Source organism: Passer domesticus, chromosome 14, assembly GCF_036417665.1.
Source record: "Passer domesticus isolate bPasDom1 chromosome 14, bPasDom1.hap1, whole genome shotgun sequence".
In the NCBI taxonomy this organism is placed as follows: domain Eukaryota; kingdom Metazoa; phylum Chordata; class Aves; order Passeriformes; family Passeridae; genus Passer; species Passer domesticus.
In genome coordinates this window covers 4,615,825-4,635,796 of record NC_087487.1, presented here as the reverse complement: position 1 = coordinate 4,635,796, position 19,972 = coordinate 4,615,825, and the positions used below count along the sequence as shown (strand labels likewise).

Sequence of the window (19,972 nt, the reverse complement as noted above, 5' to 3'; positions counted from 1 at the left end):
CATTGAGGAAGAAAGCTTGAAAGAAAAAAAAACCCAAAGAATTCAGGAGGGCAAAGGACAAAAAATAGCATAAAACTCCTTAAATCCTAAGAGAAAGAACCAGACATTTCATCTCAAAGAAGAAACAGAGCCTGGGGCCTGCTGACCACTTCTGAACATCCACACAGGGCCAAGGAAGTTTCTTTCAAGGGCCAAACTTCACTAAGAGAAAAGTAGCTGCATGTACAGAACAACAGGCCTAGGTAGGTCAGCGGGCCAGCATCCACACTCCAAGGCTCCTTGTAAAACATTCCCTACTCAAAACTTCCTTCTGTTTTCAGACTGTGCTGTGGTTTCCTTTGTAAACACTCATATCATCACACATAATGAAGTGTGCTATTTTCAAGCAATAAAACAGTATGATTTCCATGGCAATAGCAAGGAATTTGGCAAGGCTGTTTGATAGACTTCGTCTGGTGAGAAAGTTTTTGAGAAAAATAAGACATAATTGAATCTCTAACCACTAAGACATTGTAAAATTCTCCATATTACCTCTCCTGTTGACCTGAATGCTCAGGACTCTCTTATTTGGAGATCTGCCCCTAAAGAACTTACTTACTAATGGTAACATGCCAAGGCTGCACTGGAGCTAAACACTGTACCAGAGTAAGTGAAAGTTTACCTCAAAGAATTTACAATACTACTTCTAAGACAAAACATTCAGTATTCCAAATGGAGTCAAAGCTCCTTTGGGGATGCCACATAAATTTCTATGAGTTAATACAATTTGTCATGCACTTATGATTTTAACCTTACACTCCAAATCACCATGGTGCAAGCCAACTTCTACTCCCAACAGGTGATTTTGACTTTTTATTTTACAGAATATTACAGACTTTTTGTATTACAGAATATCACATCAACTACACATGGGGACTGAGATAAACCCAGGTCAGATGATTCACCCATGGCCACCCAGCAGATCAGTGACCAAGACAGCAAGAGAAGCCCCAGGTTCCCAGCTCTGACTCTCAGCAGCCCTGAGCCTCTCAAGGGGGGAAGATTTAAATCATTTGGAGATGACCTGCAAATAAGCCATTCTTAAACAAAAGTAATCCATTCAGAGATCTAATTTTATGAATATACAGGCTTGCCCTCCTCTTTCATTTTCTTTGAGCTTCTCTGAAGACTTCAGCAGGCTCAGCCTTATGGGACAGGGATTGGCTTGTGGCCATTGATTTCACACTTGGTTTCATGAGCAAAACCTAAACAGGCCTTGATTGCAAAGACCCTTGCAAGCAACTGAGTTGCAGATGGATTTCTGGGGAGGGCAAGAAAGGTAAGAATTTTTTAAAAATAAAAATCTATCAAAGATTTAGAAACACTTAAAAGACTAGAAAAGCAACTTCCTGTATCACAGTTAATGTTTCAAACCATCTTTCAGCTGGAATAGCAACCCTCTAGGGTTAAGAGCTAGTATGTTTGTGCCACTCAACTGGTGGAAAATTGTAAAACACATGAAACCTGCAGAGGTCTTTTACAGGAAAGAAAAATAAGTTTCCATAAGTAGTGCTTGAGTGGGACAGTTTTTTAGTACTTTATAAAAATAAAGCCTGAAAGAAGGTAATGACATTAGCTACACATTAGTCTCCAAACTTTAAATAAACTCCCATGTAAGAGCAAGCGTGAGCAGAAACTCAGCAGTTTCATTTCAGAGGGGCTTATGCTATCACCTCAGGTTCTGGTGCCAAAGCCCCATGTCTCAGAGTTAAGTTACCAACCAAACAACAGTTTAAATTCATCAAAAACCAGGCATTACATTTAATGGGATTTCAATTAGTGATGGACCAAAATCCAAGCCCTGCAATCCTCTCAAAATGTAAACAAGCCTACAAACCCACAGCTTGGCCTGTCTCATTTTGAGATCAGAACCAAGTATAACAAACAGCAAAAGTAAATCTTGCATTTTTTCCAGGTCTGAACAAGTCCCAAGGCCAGAAATCTTTGCAGTTCTTGCAGGCATATCACAGAAAATAGCAGAGGGAAGAAAAAAACCAAAAAGAACACAAGTGTGTAAAATTAAATTAACAAACAACCAATTATAATGTTGAGCAGTGACAGTCTCCTGGTACAAATCCAGCAGTCACTGATGGATATCAGTGTCCTATGACCCCAGAGCTCTGGATACTTGAATCAACAAGAGAACACACACACATTTTGTTTGTAGCTGGCTTTTGCATTTGGCCACAAAAGGAGACCTGCACATGCAAAATAAAAACCATAAGAGAACTTCTGGATAATGAATATTGTGGGCAGAGGAGTAACAGATGGTGGAACAAAACAATCTCATTTTAAAAAGACAAAACTTCCTTATGCTAGGATAGAATGCAGAGGTGTAGAAAAGAACTCAACAGCAGAGATGCCAAACAAGTAGGGAGGGCAGTGGATGGTGCTGCCAGGAGGTGTGGCCCAACCCCTTCCAGAACCATTTTGTGTTACCATGAACATCACAGGGAATGCTCCACTGAGCCAGCAGTCTGAGGCACAGCTCTTCAAAAGGATTTGCATTCAGCAAGCAGTGAGACAATGCACACTGTCTGAGTCATGAAAATACCTTGTGAATTTTTAAGCATACACAGGCAAAGTAAGAAAGTCCCACAGAAATTAATTTACTGCACTAGAGATAAAATTATTGACTTTTATGTCACAGGCACGTTGTTTTTCTGACTGATTGTGTGTCCAAAGCTCTTACAAAAAATACTTCACATTGTCTGACAGACACATACTCTTCACTATTTAAGTTATAACCCCATAGTACAGACACTGGCTATTAGGTGGAAATTATGGGAGCTCAGTGGTATTTCTGTGACATGGCACATTTTATTTTGTTTAATTTAACAACAAACTCATTATATTAACTGAATTCAATAGGAACAGCAGGGGGAATCCTGTTAATTTCATCTTGAACATCAGAGAGCTTCTCAGGGTGCTAAAAGAATACACAGAGAAGGAAATAGTGGAATGGTTTCATAAAAAGAAGGAATCTTCCATTTCCTCTGAAGGCTCATACTGAATTTAAAACTGCCATGTCTGATTTGATTTTAAGAGGCTTAGACATATGGTTACTGTTTGAGACAGGATGCTGGGCTTGATTTGACCTAGTACAGCCCTTGCTGTATTTTTTTTTAGTGTAGAGAAATCCTATATAGTGGTTGCCATAAAAAGACACCACTTCTACCCTGGTTAGCACCTGGGGAATATCAGCCATGCTATTCTTCCTCCCCCTCTGAATGTGCAAAGCAAGAACTGTCTCCAGCTCAGACAGGAGCTATTAGAGCATCACTCCAGTCTCCTCCTCCATTACCAGTGACAACGTCTTTGGCTTGAAACTCAAAACATTATTCTCAAATCACTTCAACAAGGATTAGAGGAATCTTCACTGGTTCCTCCACTGAATTAATTTGTGCCTTTCTTGACTTTCTGTCTTGTTAGAGCATCCTGGAGCATCTGGCAAACCCTCCTCCACCTCCTGAAGGCAGCAAGGGCAACAGCCATACCTTGCATTAGCAAAGATCCTCATAAAGCAGATCCAAGAAGAGACACTGGCAAAGAGAGTAAACAGCCATAATTATTACTCAGACAGGCACTTCCTCTGCATCACACAGGTGGTGACTGCTGAGCCCTGAATACCTGTGGGCATCCAAACACTTGCACTCCCCAGGTAGAACCAAACAGAGAGAGGTGTGACAGGGACAGTGTGCCGAGGTTGAATGATGCTTTGTGATGAAAAGTATCATTCAACAACAAAGGGAAGGGTTAGAAAAAGGTACATTTCTTGCCCAAACACAGGAGCTCAAATCAGTGCCACCAAGGAAACTTGTGTCAGCCACAGCCACCTGCCTTCTGTCCCCCTGCCAGGATACAGTCTACACCTCTGGAGCTTTTGACTAGGGGTGCAATGTAGATGATCCAAAGACTCATTTATAGACCAATGAGGATCACAATTCTGGCAGATTTCTGACAAATGACAGATCCACCCCAAATGATACTCCCAAAATGGAAATTTAATGAACAAATATGCTTAACTGCATACAAAACTGCAGTTATATTATCTGCAACAAACTAACAACAGTATAAGGGATTCCATGTAAGTTGGTCATCTGATCAGTGGTCCTTTTTGGAATAAAATTCAAGCAAACTTTGATAACGGATAATATCAGATGGAAGAAAAGAGACGACGTTTGCTAGATCCTGGATTAACCATTAATCTCCTGAGACATGATAAGTAGTTTGTTGAAATCTTCTGCAATATTCAACATAAGGAATTCAGCTGTGAGTTTTCATAAATTTGCGACCTGAAGAAAACACTTGGCAGCAGTCAGTACAGACAGTTCTCAGAAGGGTGAGCTTATGGGCTTCTGGCACATCACTGCAATTAACTCTGAAAAACACAGCATTTTTTTTCTCATGCATTGTGGGCATCTACTAATTAAGCTGGTGAGAAAAGTATTATTTACACATTTTCTAGTAGCAGAAAGGGAGATAGAGACAGGTTATAAGCCTTTCACAAAGTCATGTAACAATCTGGTCACAGAGCTATTAACAGATGCCTGGATTTCTGAGTCCTTTTATCCCCTGCTCCCTTGGCACAGAACACCATTCCTCTTAGCTTCTAATTTTGTGTGGAAGACGTTTTTGAGAAAGTGCCATTGAGTACAAAAAAAAAAAAAAAAAAAAAGATATATTGGGAAGCAGGATTTTTCTCTGAACTAAAGAGATGGGCCTCACCTACTGTGGCCTCCAGGTACAGCCAAACTTGTTCTTTAAGTCCAGATGCAGAGAAAGCTTAAGAAAGGCTGACCAGAATGAAGTGACTGGCACACTGTGTACAGGGGGGGTGAGGGAGGACAGAGGAAAAAAAGGTAGGAAGAGGAGAGCAGGGAGGAAGAACACTGACTGTAGCATGGAAGCGAAACCAGAGGCACACCCCCAGTCTCTAGTGGAACAAGCTTTGTACTGACTGTTCTCCTTCTACATTTTGGTTTTAACTGTAAAACTGTAAAAATACCTCAAAGTATCATAATACCACTTATAAGGAACATATTCTCTCATTCCAAGGTTTTTCACACAGAAGAAACAGTTTACCAAGGGTTGTTTCTACCTGCTGCTCCTGCAGCAGAAGCAAACCCCAAAATTCATGACAGTTGCAATAAGAAATTTCACTGTAGGAAACCACATACGTCTGAGAAATTTGAGCATTTGAAACATGAAAAGAAACAGTCCAATAGCATAGAAATATTTCTGAAGTACTGGCAGTTTATGGAAGGCACAGAATATATAACAGCTTATGCTTTTATACAGGAAAGAGCAGGAGGGGACCCAGCCAAACTCACAGAACAACTGGCAAACCCAGTGCCACAGGCCATGACAAAGGCCAGGAAAGCAGGAGAAACCCTGGGACACTGCAGACAATTAATGCAGCTCCTGCCAGTGGGGTGAGAGGAACTGCTGTGCTGTGCACAGTCTGGATCTTTTTCTGAAGTGGTGCTGTCCCAGCCAAACACACAAACCAGAGAGCTGACCTGATGCATTTCCATCACGCCCCACTGACCAAAAGCAGGGAACATCCCATGACCAGTAAGGGAAGACAAACGTGTTTCCTCCTTTTGAGCAGAATCTCCCTCCTCTGTTTCCCCATCACACGATGTTCCTGCTGCTGTTGCTGTTTTGCCCTGCCATGCCTTGGGGCACTTGCAGCGTCCCAGCTCCACTGACAGGGAATGCTGAGTGCTGCCTCCTCAGGGCAGCTGATCACAGACCCAGGGCCTGCACAACCCTGCACCTGCAGGATGTCACAGCACAGAACATGGTAATTTTTCAACACTTCTGAACCTCTCACAGGCACTCACCTCATAACACACAACAAAACCACCTTTTTAGCTTCCCTATTTCCACTGTTTTCTTCCATTATGTAAATGACCTATTATATTAATACTTGTCTCGACATTATTTCTTGACAGAGGAAAGATTAATTTACAGTTAAACACAGAAGATACAGCATCCACTAACAAAGGCAATATGAAGGCAAAGAATAATTCCCACTATTTTAACACACAAAAATACATCTTTTTCTTGTTTTGTGGAATAAGCTTGTGACCTTTTCTCTTCCTCAAGGCTACTTATGCTTCTGAATAATCCTGTAGACCTGCAAATGCCTCAACAAGCATCAAGTCAGGACATTTTCTTGGGAAAGGCCCCAAGCCAGTGCAAGGTGCAAGGATCAAGTAAAATTCTTTCAAGCCAGCTCCAGAGTGATCTTTATAAAACTGATGCATGCAACAAAAATGTAGGTAAAAAGCACAAGTAAATGAATCCTGGTTAATTTTGTGCTGTTGAATTCTGAACAACACTTCCATGCATTCCCTTCACCACAGTTTGTGTCTTTTGTTAGGCAATAGGATAAATTTTATGTCAAAATTAATACAAGGCCTTTTTCCAAGCTCAAGGTCTGTAAAAGAACAATAAAACTACATGCAGAATACCAAGACGTGGTGAACAGAAGTGCATTTAAAAGATCCAAAGTATCCATCTGTCCTGAGCACAGTAGTGTTCTGCAAGGGCAGAACCTGGTCACAAGGCCTCTTCTGCCAGTGCTGGTTTGCATTTTGGTATATTTGCTGAAGTGCATTGAAAGATACAGCTATAGCAGGTCAGACATGATGAAAGTTTGCCAGCTTATTAATTTGCACAACTGGATGGAAAATAAATATGAGCAGGCAGATTAATCAACACATGAACTGCAAACACTGCTAGCTTCTCTCCCTGAGAACTTTTTAGGAACAATGTGTCCATTTGCAATGCGAAAAATGTTCAGAAGCTTTACCTGAGTGACCAACAGATGGAATAAACTGACAGTGCTCTCATTTCCTGGGCACAATTTCCTAAGTAATTTCTTCTTCATGTTAAATTTTCAAATTATTTGGTTTTGAACCCAAATCTACCTAATGAAACATGGAACAATTTTGAACATTAAAAAGCTAATAGTAGAAAACAGCTATGCAAAACCTTCCTATTTCAACTGACTTCTAAAATACTTCCTGATTGGTAATGCACAGGCTGTCAAGTATTTTACAGATTCCCAGCTTAGCCTGCGTTTCTGTCATTTCAGAGCATAAATTTAAGCACAAATCACTGCAGAGATTTCTTTACTTTCCATTGCAGCTCTACTAGATGCAGCCTTGCAGTCCCCCTCCTCAGACACATTTATCCACAGCTCCTGGAGATCTGCATGCTGCACACACTGACTGAATAAGCTACAAACTTCATTTTTCCTCCAGTATTAAGAGCACATCAGACTGCATCAGAGGCAGTCTAAGGAATGCTGAACACCTCTTTGACAAGCCATACGTTAATTGGCAAAGGTCAGAGTAACTATTTTGGAAAAATGTGGCTCTGTTGAAATGACTAACAGCCAAGCAATGCAATTATGAAATAATGGCAGCATTCCCAAAGGATCTCTATAGAGTACATGAAATGAGTACAAAAGATTCATGAGATTTTGTGCTTAATTTCTCACAATTTCAAAATATTGCCATTTAAAAGTTAATAGCAATTCTTAAAACATTCACTAAAAGAACATATGCCACCATATTTCCAACATTTGGGAGCGCATGTGCTACAACAACAACAACATTCCTTTGCTATTAAATGCCAAAGGCTGTTTAGTGATAAATTCAAATAAAACCCAGTAATTTGCAATGGTTTTCATTCAGAAGGAGCCATGTGATATCGAAAACCATTACATGTGATTTATAAACACTGTAAGAAGAAAATTTTATTTCATTATAGGCCAGTAATGACTGGGCTAAATTCAAAGCTAATGGGCTGAGGGCCACAGCCAGTTGGATTTGAAAGTCTTTAGGGTTGAAGACACACCACCCTCCCTGGAAAACCCATTGAGGTCCCTGAGCAGGGACTGCCCTTGCTGCAGGTGAGCACATACCTGGGAAAGGTCACCTCCTTCCTCTACAGCTCTCCATAAGAAAGCTGAAGAATGCACTGAGGTCCCACGCTGGACTCCAATCCCCCAAAGGGGATACCCCCAAAGGGTATCCTGAGCATACCCAGCCCACTGGGCCTCTCCTCATGCACCAGTGCTGCAGCCCCAACCACCTTCATGGCCACAGAATCCCTTGGCAACTGAGGTTTGGAAAGAATCTCTCCTCCTCTCCCATATATTCTTTCCATAGAAAGACTTTCAAATGTCTTCATTTTGGCATTTATACAATGGCAAAAATTTACAAGTCTTGAGGCAGCATCTGGGAATCACCCCTTCCTCTCTTTGGGGGAATTCACTATTAATTCTTAAATCCTACCCTGAAGTCTGAATTTATACTTGCAATCCTCCCAGGCACATGGCAGCACTAAGAAATGTGCAGGACAGAAAAATGTGCATGAAGTGACTTCAGATACATGGCACCTGCCTAAGTCTGCTGGCAGTCTGAAACAGTATTTGCATACCATGAAGGGTCTGACTGATTTCCATGATCTAACATTGATCTGTAAGGACAGCATTTTAAATACCAGTGTAACTAATTATTTATAGCTGTTATCAACAGCAAACTCATGTTAACTAATCCTCCAAAAAAACTCTCCAGGTGACAAAATCCACAAAGATTTGGTATTTATATGTACTGAGAAGCAGAAACCTAAAAGACACTCATTTCCTTCCTGACAAATTTTACAGTGGAGTTAAGCTTTAGTACTACAAAGTAAAAAGAGCAGCACAATCAAAATAAATTCTAATCATCAATTATACATAGAGCACTCTGCATTGGATTCAAACCTCTCACTTGTTTACTGTGGGAGTTTCTTTTTCTTTTCCCTTTCTTTTTTGTGCTTAATCTGGAAGGTTTTCATTAGTAAAACATGAATTTTTTATACTCCATTTTCTGCATTCTTCTCTCATGTTTTACTTTCTCATCATTTAAGATAAGAGCAGTATCTGCAATCACTCTCCAGCTTTTTCAAACCTCACAGAATAGGTTATAAGCCACACATTCACAATCATCATCCAGATAATTAGATTGTCTGTCTGTAAATATGAAAGCAGAAATGATACCTCAGAAGAGCACTCTCTAAGGAGGGGAAGCTTCAGAGTTCCTGGGATTTGAAACCAAGCTCATATTTTACTAAGCAGATACGAAAATAATTTTCAGAACTTATTTTTATAGAATTCCTATGGTGTAAAATGCACTAACAGAAAAGCTGATATGAAGGCCTTTTGTCTGAAAAGGGCCCCTTCAGAAAAACTCTTTGATTGCTTTTGATGAGATGATGTTATTAATAAAAACCAAACAAAAAAAAAAAAGAGGGGAATGTCAGGAAACACAAAGTTATTATACAATTAAATTATTTAAACACAATGTAGGGCTTTTTGGGGACAGTAAACCAAGCTATTTTCAGGTAAGTTTTCCCACAGTCACAACAGATTAGAGGCATTAGAGATCCAGGAGCTGATCACGTATCACACTGCAAATATATTATAATAATATAACAATGTATGCAAGCAGATGCTGTAGCATCTGCAGGGAAACTGAATCCCAGCACAGAGAAGAGAGCAGGAAACCACTAAGGTCTAAAAAGGCCAAAATCCTTAACTTGAGTATTTCTGAAGTATTAACCTTGCTGCAAATCTTCTCTCCCCCATACTTTTTAAGATGTAAACATCCACATCACTGACAATCCAAAGTATAAGTGTCAGCATAATGACTATTAACATGAAATGTTATTGGATTTTATAAAGGCTGCATAGACAGAATGACAGCTGATTAAAGTGCACATGGCAATTGTCATCCCCAGTTAGTTACAGCAGCATCACAGTGGTTAACCCAGTGTTAACAACCCAGCTTGACAAGGGCAGATACAGCACTGAACTGGCTCAGCCAATTTCACACTGCTATAGGAACAGTAGGTCAGCTCAGAGCTCCTCACAGGAGTTCAATTGTGCTCAATTTGCAGAGGAAACAGACTGGAGAAACTCGTGACACCAAGTTTTAGAAACCCTTTCCATTTATCTAGGAATACTGCAAAAGTGAGGATTCATTCTGTTCCCCACCTAACAGAGGAACACAGGTTTTTACAGCATCCCACCAAGACAATGGATAAAGGCCAGTTAACTTGAATATTGCAAAATCAAATCCTTAATTCATCAGCTTGCCAACTTACCAGACCTCAGCTGCCTGTGATGTCTACACAGATGAACGCAGACAGATAAGTAAATGCAAAGAAGTCAAACTATTTGCCTGTAGATGAGAAGATTTTATTAATCCTTCTTGATTTTTCTATTACTTAACCACCAAGACATAAATTAACATTTGACTCCGCTGCTTTGTGCAACTCATCCGTAGCATGAAAGTCCAACTCCCAGTTTCCACCCCAGAGATCAGCTCTGAAGTCTGTCTGAAAAGAATATGCCTCTGTCTGATCTTCACTTGCCTAAGCACCAGCTGACTTCAAGCTCTTTTCAGGCTTTTTATAAAAAAGTCTGAAAAGGTTTTGACATCATCGCAATCATGAAGTGAGAAATGTTGATCCCCCCCAAACAAAAAAAAAAAAAAAACAAACAAGAAAAACAAGCTGAGTTTTGCCAAGTGAAACAGAGACAGTTCTGTTGGCATCTTTTTAAAATTGACTATTCAAGATGTAAATCTGCATCTCATGAACTAAATGTTTGGCCTAAGTGTCAACACACACAGATTCTTTGCCCTGCAAGGTAACTTCATTTTTTTTTTTGGCTGTCTTCCTGCCACTAGTAGATTCCTCTTCTGATTTAAGTGAAAAATTTAACAAGCCAGTGTGCTTCCACAGGAAAACACAAAAAGCCCTCAGGATTTTCCGCAATTGACCACTGGCAGTACTTCTGAAAACAAATTAGTAAACAAACTATCTTTTATATTCCAGAATTAAAATACAGTAACCTCAAACTTCCCCAGGCATCTGATTTTTAACTACCATTTAAATTCAGATTTGGCACAGCTGAAGTACCAGAAACAAATATCACATTTGGGCATTCTGAATCGCCATGGCACTCATACCACAGTGTATGGGGCTCAGACTTCGGGGTATGTTTTGGGGTACTAGAACAGTTTCACAGTCTTGCACATGCAGTGTGTAGTTAAAGTAGGAGATCTATCTTTAAGCTCCTCTTGGTTCCTTGTGGGAAATACTTCAACAAAATGATGATGTTAAGAAAGAACACCTGATTTCTCCAAACTGCTTGACACTGACAGCAGTGTGCACCCATATGTTTCTGTGTGCTTATTCCCATAACCTCTACACATTTTGCATGGATATGTATATTGACTGTCAATGGTACTTTGTTAAAATTATTATTGCACACAGCATGGCCAACTTTTAAATGTAAATTGTATGCAAATATATGCAATGCCATCTTTAATGCAGATGTAGCAAAAAGTATTAAGATGTGTAGAGCCTAATTAGGTCCTACATCAAAAACTACATAGAAAAACATGACTCCAAAGTCTCAGCAAAATAAATGGGAGCTCGAAATCCCAGTGTACACTCCTAGGGAAGCAAGGGGAGTAACTCTTTCCCTGCGACTTCTAAAGAAGGCAATGAACTCAAACAACTTGTCTGTTTTTTCTTCAGACAAAGCATTTCCTTTTTAAGCAAGACGCAAATATAATGGTATGGATTCTTCACTCTCCTACTTCCTAGTATTTAAAATTATTAAAGAAAGACTTCATTTCTTATCTAGACCGTATATGAAAATCAAGAGTAGGGACACAAAGTTCCTGGACAATGTAAGTCTCAGCCTAAATAAAGGAAAAAAAAATCCCAGAAAACAACAGCTTATTTTTTCTGAGCCAGGGGCTGCTCAGCACTGGCCCTGCCAGTGGGACTTTGATTACCGAATTCATCAGAATAGAAAAGTATTTGTACACAGCAAATTCCAGAGACAATAATCAGCCTCAGGGACTTGCATTATTAATATACTGAAAGAAATGAGGCACTTGACAGCCACTAATCAGGTGTATTGCACTGACTGGGATTTTCCCCACATATGCACACTTCTTGACTTTTCAACACTTCCGCTCCTAAAAAGAGAGGGTGCTCTTTGGGGTGTGACTGGTGAATTCCACAGAGGGCAAGGACTGCACAGGGCCTGTGGATTTACAACAGAAAGGAAACCATCAAAATGAAAGCCAGTGAAGACAGACATATTTCAAGAAAGGTACAGGTGAGTGCTGTCTCAAATTGAAAACAAGTCTACCATTGGAGACCAGAAAAAAATCTGACTGCAACCCCTTTCCTGAAAGGAAGCAAGTTGCAACTCCAGTTGTTCATGAGCAGCAATGGAAAAGTCTTAAGACCCATTCCACCCTCCAGAGGTACTTGAAGGAAAAGGCATATGACTCCAGTAAATGCACATCTCCTTTAGGGAAGGAGCTAACACCTTCTCTTTCTGCACCAGCATGAAAAAACCTTGGCCAACTACAAGCCAGAAGTTCTCATCCATTTTCTCCACCCTACTGTCTCCTCTTCTCTAAAGGGGGATTTGGAATCCTCCTTTAGCTGAGCTGCTTGGAGGCATCTCCCAACCCCACCCCACAGCTGCCCACAACTGTGCCTTTTCCCAAGTCACAGAATGGGGCTGCCATAATTTGGATATTCAAGTGGATTATAAATCTGCAGAAAATTTTATGCTGCTTGCTTCGTATCTCTAGTGGCAGTCCAATTTCTTTGAGGAAAGATGCTACAAATTATTCACTGTGAAATATAAAGCTTGCTTTTCATTTTAATTTTGTTCCATTTCTATCTCTGAATTTCCTTTATAGCTATGTTTCCAGCATTATAAGAAAAAAATCCGATGCACCACGTCAGCCCAGTCCAAGCCAGACATAACATCCTGCGTTTGCTGCCCAGGGTATTATAAAAAATGCCTTTCATTTCTCTCCCCCAGCCATCGTTGCAAGGCCCGTTCCCCTCTGCTGCCCATGAGCCAGCAGCGCTTTCCAGCAGGCTGCACACTGGAATTCCTGAGCTCTCTCATTCCTGCAGAACAAACACAGCTTACTGATCTCACACAAGGATGGACTCAGCAAGTGTATTCCCTCCATTTACCAAAAAAATACAGGGTGGAGGCCTGAACTGGCCACAGCTCCATTTTTTTCCAGCATTACAAGATAGCAGCAATCCCTCTCCAAATCCTGTCTAGGCATTGCTTCAGCAGCAGAGGAGGGAGGCGGGAGCTCGGCGCGGCGTGCCGCGGGATGGAGCGGATCTGGGCAGCCTGTAATTATGGAACGCCGAGGAACGCCGCTGAGCGTAGAAAGGGGAGCAAAGCTGGCCAAAGCCTCATTTCCCAGCAGTGACAGAGCAAAGGAGGAAGCAGAGCAGCTTCAGAGAGCGGAACTCGAGGACAGTGGCACCTTCCAGCACAGGCACCACGGCCACCTGGGCTCTCTGCTGCCTTTGTACAGATGATTTGCCATCCCCGCATTCTTGCCGGCGCTGCAGCACTGTTCTGAGCCTCCTGTTTGAATTAACCAGGCCCAGAGGATAAAACTTTCAAATTAAACACATTCCTGCAGGATTTCAGGCTCATTGTGTATGCACCAAGGAAACATAACATCCCAAAAATAATACGTATACAGAAAGAAAGCACACTTTGCAGGCATATTAAAGTGGAATATGAATTATAAGCAAGCTCATGGGAGAAGACATCAGATTCCATGCAAAAAGGAGCTTTTGTAAATAACATGGCATCATTCTTTGTAAGCTATTGCAATTATCATCAGCCATTTAATTTAAGCTCACCAACGCCTCTTCTCATCGCTGAAATTGTCCATTTCCCCCCCTCCTGAAATATAAAGCTCCAGATTTTAGAGTTCAAGCTAACAGCTGTATAGATTACTAATCAAGAGCTAGAACTCAATTTATATTCATTTCAGTAGATACATGTCTAAACAGCAAACATGAAATAGCATCTCACCAAGCTGCCATCATTAGAGTACAATATCCAGAAAACATTAAAGCTTTTGTTTAAGAGTTAATTGGTGTCAATGCTTTAAGTTTGTGTGTGCTGAATCACATTGAAATCTTAATTTGCCACATAAAAAAATATTCAAATAATATACTATTGCTCCGCAAACATTTTGAAAACGCCACTAAAGGCAACATCTGTTTAGTTTAAAATATTAAGGCAAAAAAATTAGCATTATATTTGTGGGGTTTAGCTTTTAGACACAGATTCACAGGGTCTTGGTATTTCAGACTGCTAAATATGACAGAATATTTAAGGGCTTTGCACATTAAGCCCAATGAAAACTTCAAAATCCCTCACTGGAATTAGTAATTTAGCCCCAAGCTAATCAGAGATGTTATTCCAGTAGAACCAAAGTCTTCCAGTTGGCCCTCAGCTTAATTTCACTGATTAAAAATATTAATTCAAGTCAGTTTGTTTTGCTACAGTCCCCTTACAAGCCAACTGAAGCTGGTACAGAGAAACTACAACCTGAAAAAAAAGGCCCAACATTTTGAACATTTGAGAAGCACTTATTCCTGTCATCTCTTGTATTAACTTATATTAGCTTTAAACTCGAGTTTGGATGGAATCAGAAGAGAGTGAATGGGAAGCTCTTAGTGGCTGAAGCGCTCATTGGAAGAGTTAAGGTTCCTTCTCCCAGCTGTGACAGGAAAACTCTCACTGGTCACCCTTCAGCAAGACTTAGTCAGGAGTTCAACCCTAGGCACTTACACCAGTGGTCGAATTTTCAGAAGCATCAGTCAGCTCGAGCTACACAACCAAATCCTCACAAAATGGAAAATACAGATCACTTTTGGTCTTCAGCTGTTCCTCCTGATTCTAAAGGTATCCAAATGCATCACACTACATCCAAGAAACATTCTTATGCTAAGACAAATAATAGTCATGAAGTGAAATAAATAAATGCAAAATTATAACATAAATAGATGAGAAATTGTGTAATTCCATTCCCACCCAATGTACCCAACCTTTTCCAAAGGTTTTTATTTCATCCCACCTGTGTTTGAAAGGCTTCATGAGGAGTGCCCTGCCCTGGGCCACAGCTTTCAGCCCTGTCAGTGTCCCTTGAGACTCAGAGCTGCCTGTGCCAGGGACTTCAGGGTATGGCCTAAAATAAACCCAAGTTATACAGTTCAGGCAGCAGAATGATGAGACACATTATATTACATTAAAAGTATTCTGCAGGGGGACAGGAAAAAACCAACCTGCTAGAGAGATCTGGGCAGAAGTTGGTTTCTGAATGGAACTTCCAGCCCCAGTGTTGGGGGTTAGGATTTTCCCTTTTGCTTCTCTCATGGAATTTTGTCCCATCTGTTTCTTAGAGACAATAATGACCAGTACTTAGGAGAGACAGAAGAAATGGCCAAGGTGAGGGAAGGGTGCAGCTGGCTGGTCTCTTCCTTGGGGGGTTTTCTCCTTGGGTAGCTGGAGATTTTGGCCAGGGCAGGTGAGGGGCTGGGCTTGGCTCCTCTCCCGCTCTCCTCTGGACACTGGAGGGGAGCCAGGCCGCGGTCGCTGTGGGAAGAACTCGCCCCCACAGCGGAGCTCTGTCTCCTGCTGCCTTCCCTGCTGTGAGTGAAGCTCTGCTTGTGGGGCAGCCATTGCACTGGGACCTTAGTAACACCCTGCCCCACTAGAAAAGGGCCCTCAACAACCACTCCGGTGCCTCAGGGGAAAACCCAGGACCCCAAACGCCCCCAGCCCCTCCAAGGGAGCCGCTCTCAGCTGCGTTCGGGAGCCCGGCTGCCACTGCCCAGCCCTGCTGCTTCTTCACTACAGTGTAACCCCACACCGCCTGCCTGCCAGGATACCCCACTTCAGCTGCACAGTTTCTGGAACACAACATTTGCTCCTTTGGGATCTGTTCATCCCTGCCAAAGCTCCTGCTCAGCCCACGCTCGCCATCCATCCCGCCCGCCATCACCGCCTGAGGGAGGCGGCCGAGCCCACAGCGCCCCCTGCAGGCGCGGGCAATCCCCGCCGGCCCGGAGCCAGCAGCGCCCCTGGCGGCCGCGCCCGGAACTGCAGCGGGGGAAGCGCCGCCAGGACTGGGATCGGGATCGGGCTGGAGCCGGTGCCAGAGCGGGGGACGGTGTGCCCTGGGACACACACACACTGCTCAAGAACTGCTCGTCCTTCCCACATCTCTGCCTGGAAACCCCTTCATTTCAAAGTTACAGTAATTCAGGAGGAAGAGAGCCGTGTTTTCCGTTCCAAGGGAGGTTCCTGCCTTCCTTGGCAGACACCTGTCCTTCAAACCAAGACACCCAGCAACAGACCCAGAGTGAAAGATGCAAATCCTTTACAGAGATCCAAAATTTACACTCAGCTGCATCCACTGAATTATCATCTATGCACACTGGACCTGTACATGTGTGAATAAAGTCTCTCTAACCACAGTTAACAACCAACATTTTTGTCTCTCTCTCAAAAATTATAATATTTTTTCCAGATGTTTAAACCTGGGTATTGGGTTGATTTGACTGGTTTAAAGTCTTGGCCAGAAGAATCACTTCTGCACTGACACAAAACTACAGGAAGAGAATTATTATCTGACTAGCTGTGTGCAATTTTTTCTTTTTGCCAGTACTTTTTTTTCTTTAAGAAAAATAGATAAAATAGATTGTTTCAGGTATCTCACAGGTTCTCAGACTCCAAATATCTCATACCCAAGACAAAATATTAATTAAAGAAGTGATTAGGGATATATATACCTCTAATTCTAGAATCCACACTGTGATATCTACAATGCTTCCTATCTCACCAATCATGCATAATCCTTTATAAACTAGCAAAAATAAGAAACTAAGAAGAATCTAAAGCAAACACTACAGCAACACCCAAGAGTCAAATACCACAGCAGACACTTTTAGCTATTCTTTAACGAGAGCATGGCAACACTGAATCTGTGAATAGGCACCAGAAGCATGTAAAACACTCTGCATCTCATAAACCTTGAACTGATGAGATCCCATTCTCTCATAGAGCTCAATGCCCCTGACATCAAAGAAAAATCACTGCCTCCTATGGCACTACCTGCAAGGAGGACCAGCCCTCCAGTGCCTCACTGCCCTCAAAGTCTGGGAAAACACAATTCCAGCAGTGCCTGGCAGTGATAAGCACATGATAGCTTTTCTACCAGCAGCTGTAATGAACTGTGGGACAAGACACAGTAAATACACAAGACACATGGAAGGACATTTCCAAAGCCTTACAGGTGAGTTCTAGTGACCAGCCTTTGTACACAAATAAATCCAGGCCATAGTCAGTGTGATGAGAGCCTGCAAGCAATGCCTTGATTTAGTCCTTTTAGCCCTGAGCATGTTTTGCATGCACTAAAACAATTAAAAACCCTGATGCCAAAGATGCTCAGTGTTTGCAGACAGACCTTGTGGCCATCTGATCTGAGTTACTGCCCACTGACAGACTGGAGTGCAAAGGGAGACAATTGATACAGGACAGGTTCATGCAAACCAAGCCAAGCTAGGCTCTGAAGGCAGCACAGCCCAGTCCTTCCTCTGGAAACAAGGAGCTGGTGTAACACAACGCACTGCACTGCTCTAGGCCTGGCTCTGAGGCAGCCCACTGCATTATCTGCCTCATTGTTTAATTTTTTACATTGTTTAAACATTGATATGCCCATCCTCAGCGTGCACCATCTGCACAAAAAGCAGCATTTTCTTTATGTTCTCACTGAAAGGGACCTGCCCATGCACACGTGTACGTGTGTGTGCATGCTTGTGTTTATGCACCATCCCAGAGGAGATGCAAGGATTTGGAGGGTGGGGCAGCAGGGAGAGTTTCAATCGCACAGTGTTACACAACCACACTGCCAACGTTTAGTTCTATTTTTAACTCAAGGATGAAGAATTATCAAATGCCAGTTAAAATCTGTAACTTATGATAGATTTAAGAACACATTAGAATACATGAACATTAATGGCAATCACACAGATGAGCTAGACTATACAGATTATGGAATGGAGATCCTAGAAAATAATTCAATTCCCCTTCCTAAAGGCAAATTTTTAATTCTTGTGGTTTGAGTAAATAGCTGGAGCAATAGTAAAGCTGAAAAGCTTTAATTCTGTTTATAATTTAAGGCAGATTTTGGACCAATGTCCTCAGTCTACATCACAGCTCTGCAACCACAAAACAGACCTTAAAAGATACCTGCTCAAGAAACTTGCTCTACATCTTGACAGAGAATTTATCCTTATTTTCTGTCTTCCCAACCACACAGGCAGTTTCTGTTTTCCCAATCATACAAAACTGTGAATATAACATAACCACTCTCTTCCTCTACAATGTCCTTTAGTCCTAAAATAACAGTGCTGCAGTGAAAAGGGAAATAATGAAAACTACGAAAAACCCCAACAACAACTACCAACCAAAAAAAAATAAAAAACATACCCAAAAAACCCAACAAAGAAACCTCAAAACAAACAAACAAAAACATGCACAAAAAACCAAGCTAAAGCATTTCTTTGGCATTTTTGCTTCCTGGCAAGAAAGACATTCAAGTAAGCCAAAAGGAGCATCTGGATTTGAAGTCAATATTGCACCAGAACATATGAAAACACCAATGCAGAAAAGTACAATGCCTAGATTACTAGAGGAAAATTATTATTTATGGGGTACAATAGCAAGAAAAGTTTTTGTTTTTCTTTATTCTCCAGAGCTCAGTGAGCTCTGCTGGCAGCTTCTCCTCAGTCTCTCCCCGTAAGCTTGCTTGCATACTTATTGCATCTGCTTCTCATTTAATGACCATTGTTTTGGTCTGTCAGAAGAACTATGACAAGTATCCAAATCTGCAAGATTAGGCAAATATTTTGACAATGCTGTGCGTCTCATTTTCTTGGAGAGAAAGAATAAAGAGGATTTTCACTTTTCACATAACTTCACTGGAGCTCTTAATCAAAATGCTACAGAGAATCAAATAGCAGATTGAACATACTTCTAGTGACAAAATAAAGCATGCCATTTTGTTTCCGAGAGCTTGCCAATTCCCTGCACATTGCTATCACAAGAACTCAAACACAGGACTTTAAAATATCATTCACATCACATGGCAGCTGTTTCTAAGCTGAGAAACCAACAGAGCCAGGGAGCAGCAAATGACAACTAAATGGTAATGTAGGCTATCATAAGGCTCTGGAGGGGAAGGGAAAAAAAGAAAAGAAAAGGAAAAAATAAAAGAAAGCCTACCAACCTTAGGCTTTTACCCTGGGAGTGCTGGTTGTTCTCTCTGTTGAGGTTTTTGTTTGACTCACTGCAATAGCAAATATTCATAAAATGTAAATTCACATCCAGATGCTAGACCTCAAGTCTCATGTCAACGCTAATATTCCAAGTAGGGCCCTGCACATATCCTAAAGGTAAACACAACCAGCCCCCACTCAAATCATTATGGACTGTAAATCAGGCCTGGATCAAGCAGAGCTCCAATTTCAATATATTACTGGAGGAGCAGAACTCCAGGAAGTCTATTGAGGAGCCAGCAGTAGCAGTCACTTGGCAGTACAGGAGGAGAGCTCACTTAACACACTCATTGAGAAGCAGGAAAGCAAATGCTCTGAGGAGGGATGAAAATCAGAGCGACAAGTTTTACGAGGAATTGGTGTCTCACAAATCTTACATTTTGTTCAGCTTTTCGAGGGCTGCTTTACTCAGGTGTCCTTCCAAGGCCTAGTTCTTCTGGAGCTCTGAGTTTAGGCCAGCTGCAAGGCAGTCAACAAGTTAAACATCCTAAATGGCAAATAAAGATCTATGGACTCCTCTGTGCTGCTGCCTCTGACAGGTCACTTGTTATGCTGTCAGGGAAAAGAAACCACTTGGGACAAGATGACCTAGTGGCCTCTGTAAGGAACATCCCACTAAGGAGCCAAACACATGAGGAAATTGGTTAAGCTATGAACTTGC

General features: G+C 41.6%; 1 protein-coding gene across 6 annotated transcripts in view; it reads right to left on the bottom strand.

Annotated features, from left to right (window-relative positions):
• RORA (RAR related orphan receptor A) overlaps positions 1 to 19,972 on the bottom strand; it is a 472,196-nt gene that overhangs the window by 232,210 nt on the left and 220,014 nt on the right. Inside the window, exon 2 of one of the 6 annotated variants that reach the window (XM_064389405.1) lies at positions 3,537 to 3,581. The exons of the other annotated variants lie outside the window; for them this stretch is intronic. Within the exon in view, the coding sequence (XP_064245475.1) occupies positions 3,537 to 3,543 (7 nt within the window). The 5' untranslated portion in view covers positions 3,544 to 3,581. The remainder of the gene's footprint in view (positions 1 to 3,536; positions 3,582 to 19,972) is intronic. 6 annotated transcript variants of the gene reach the window in all.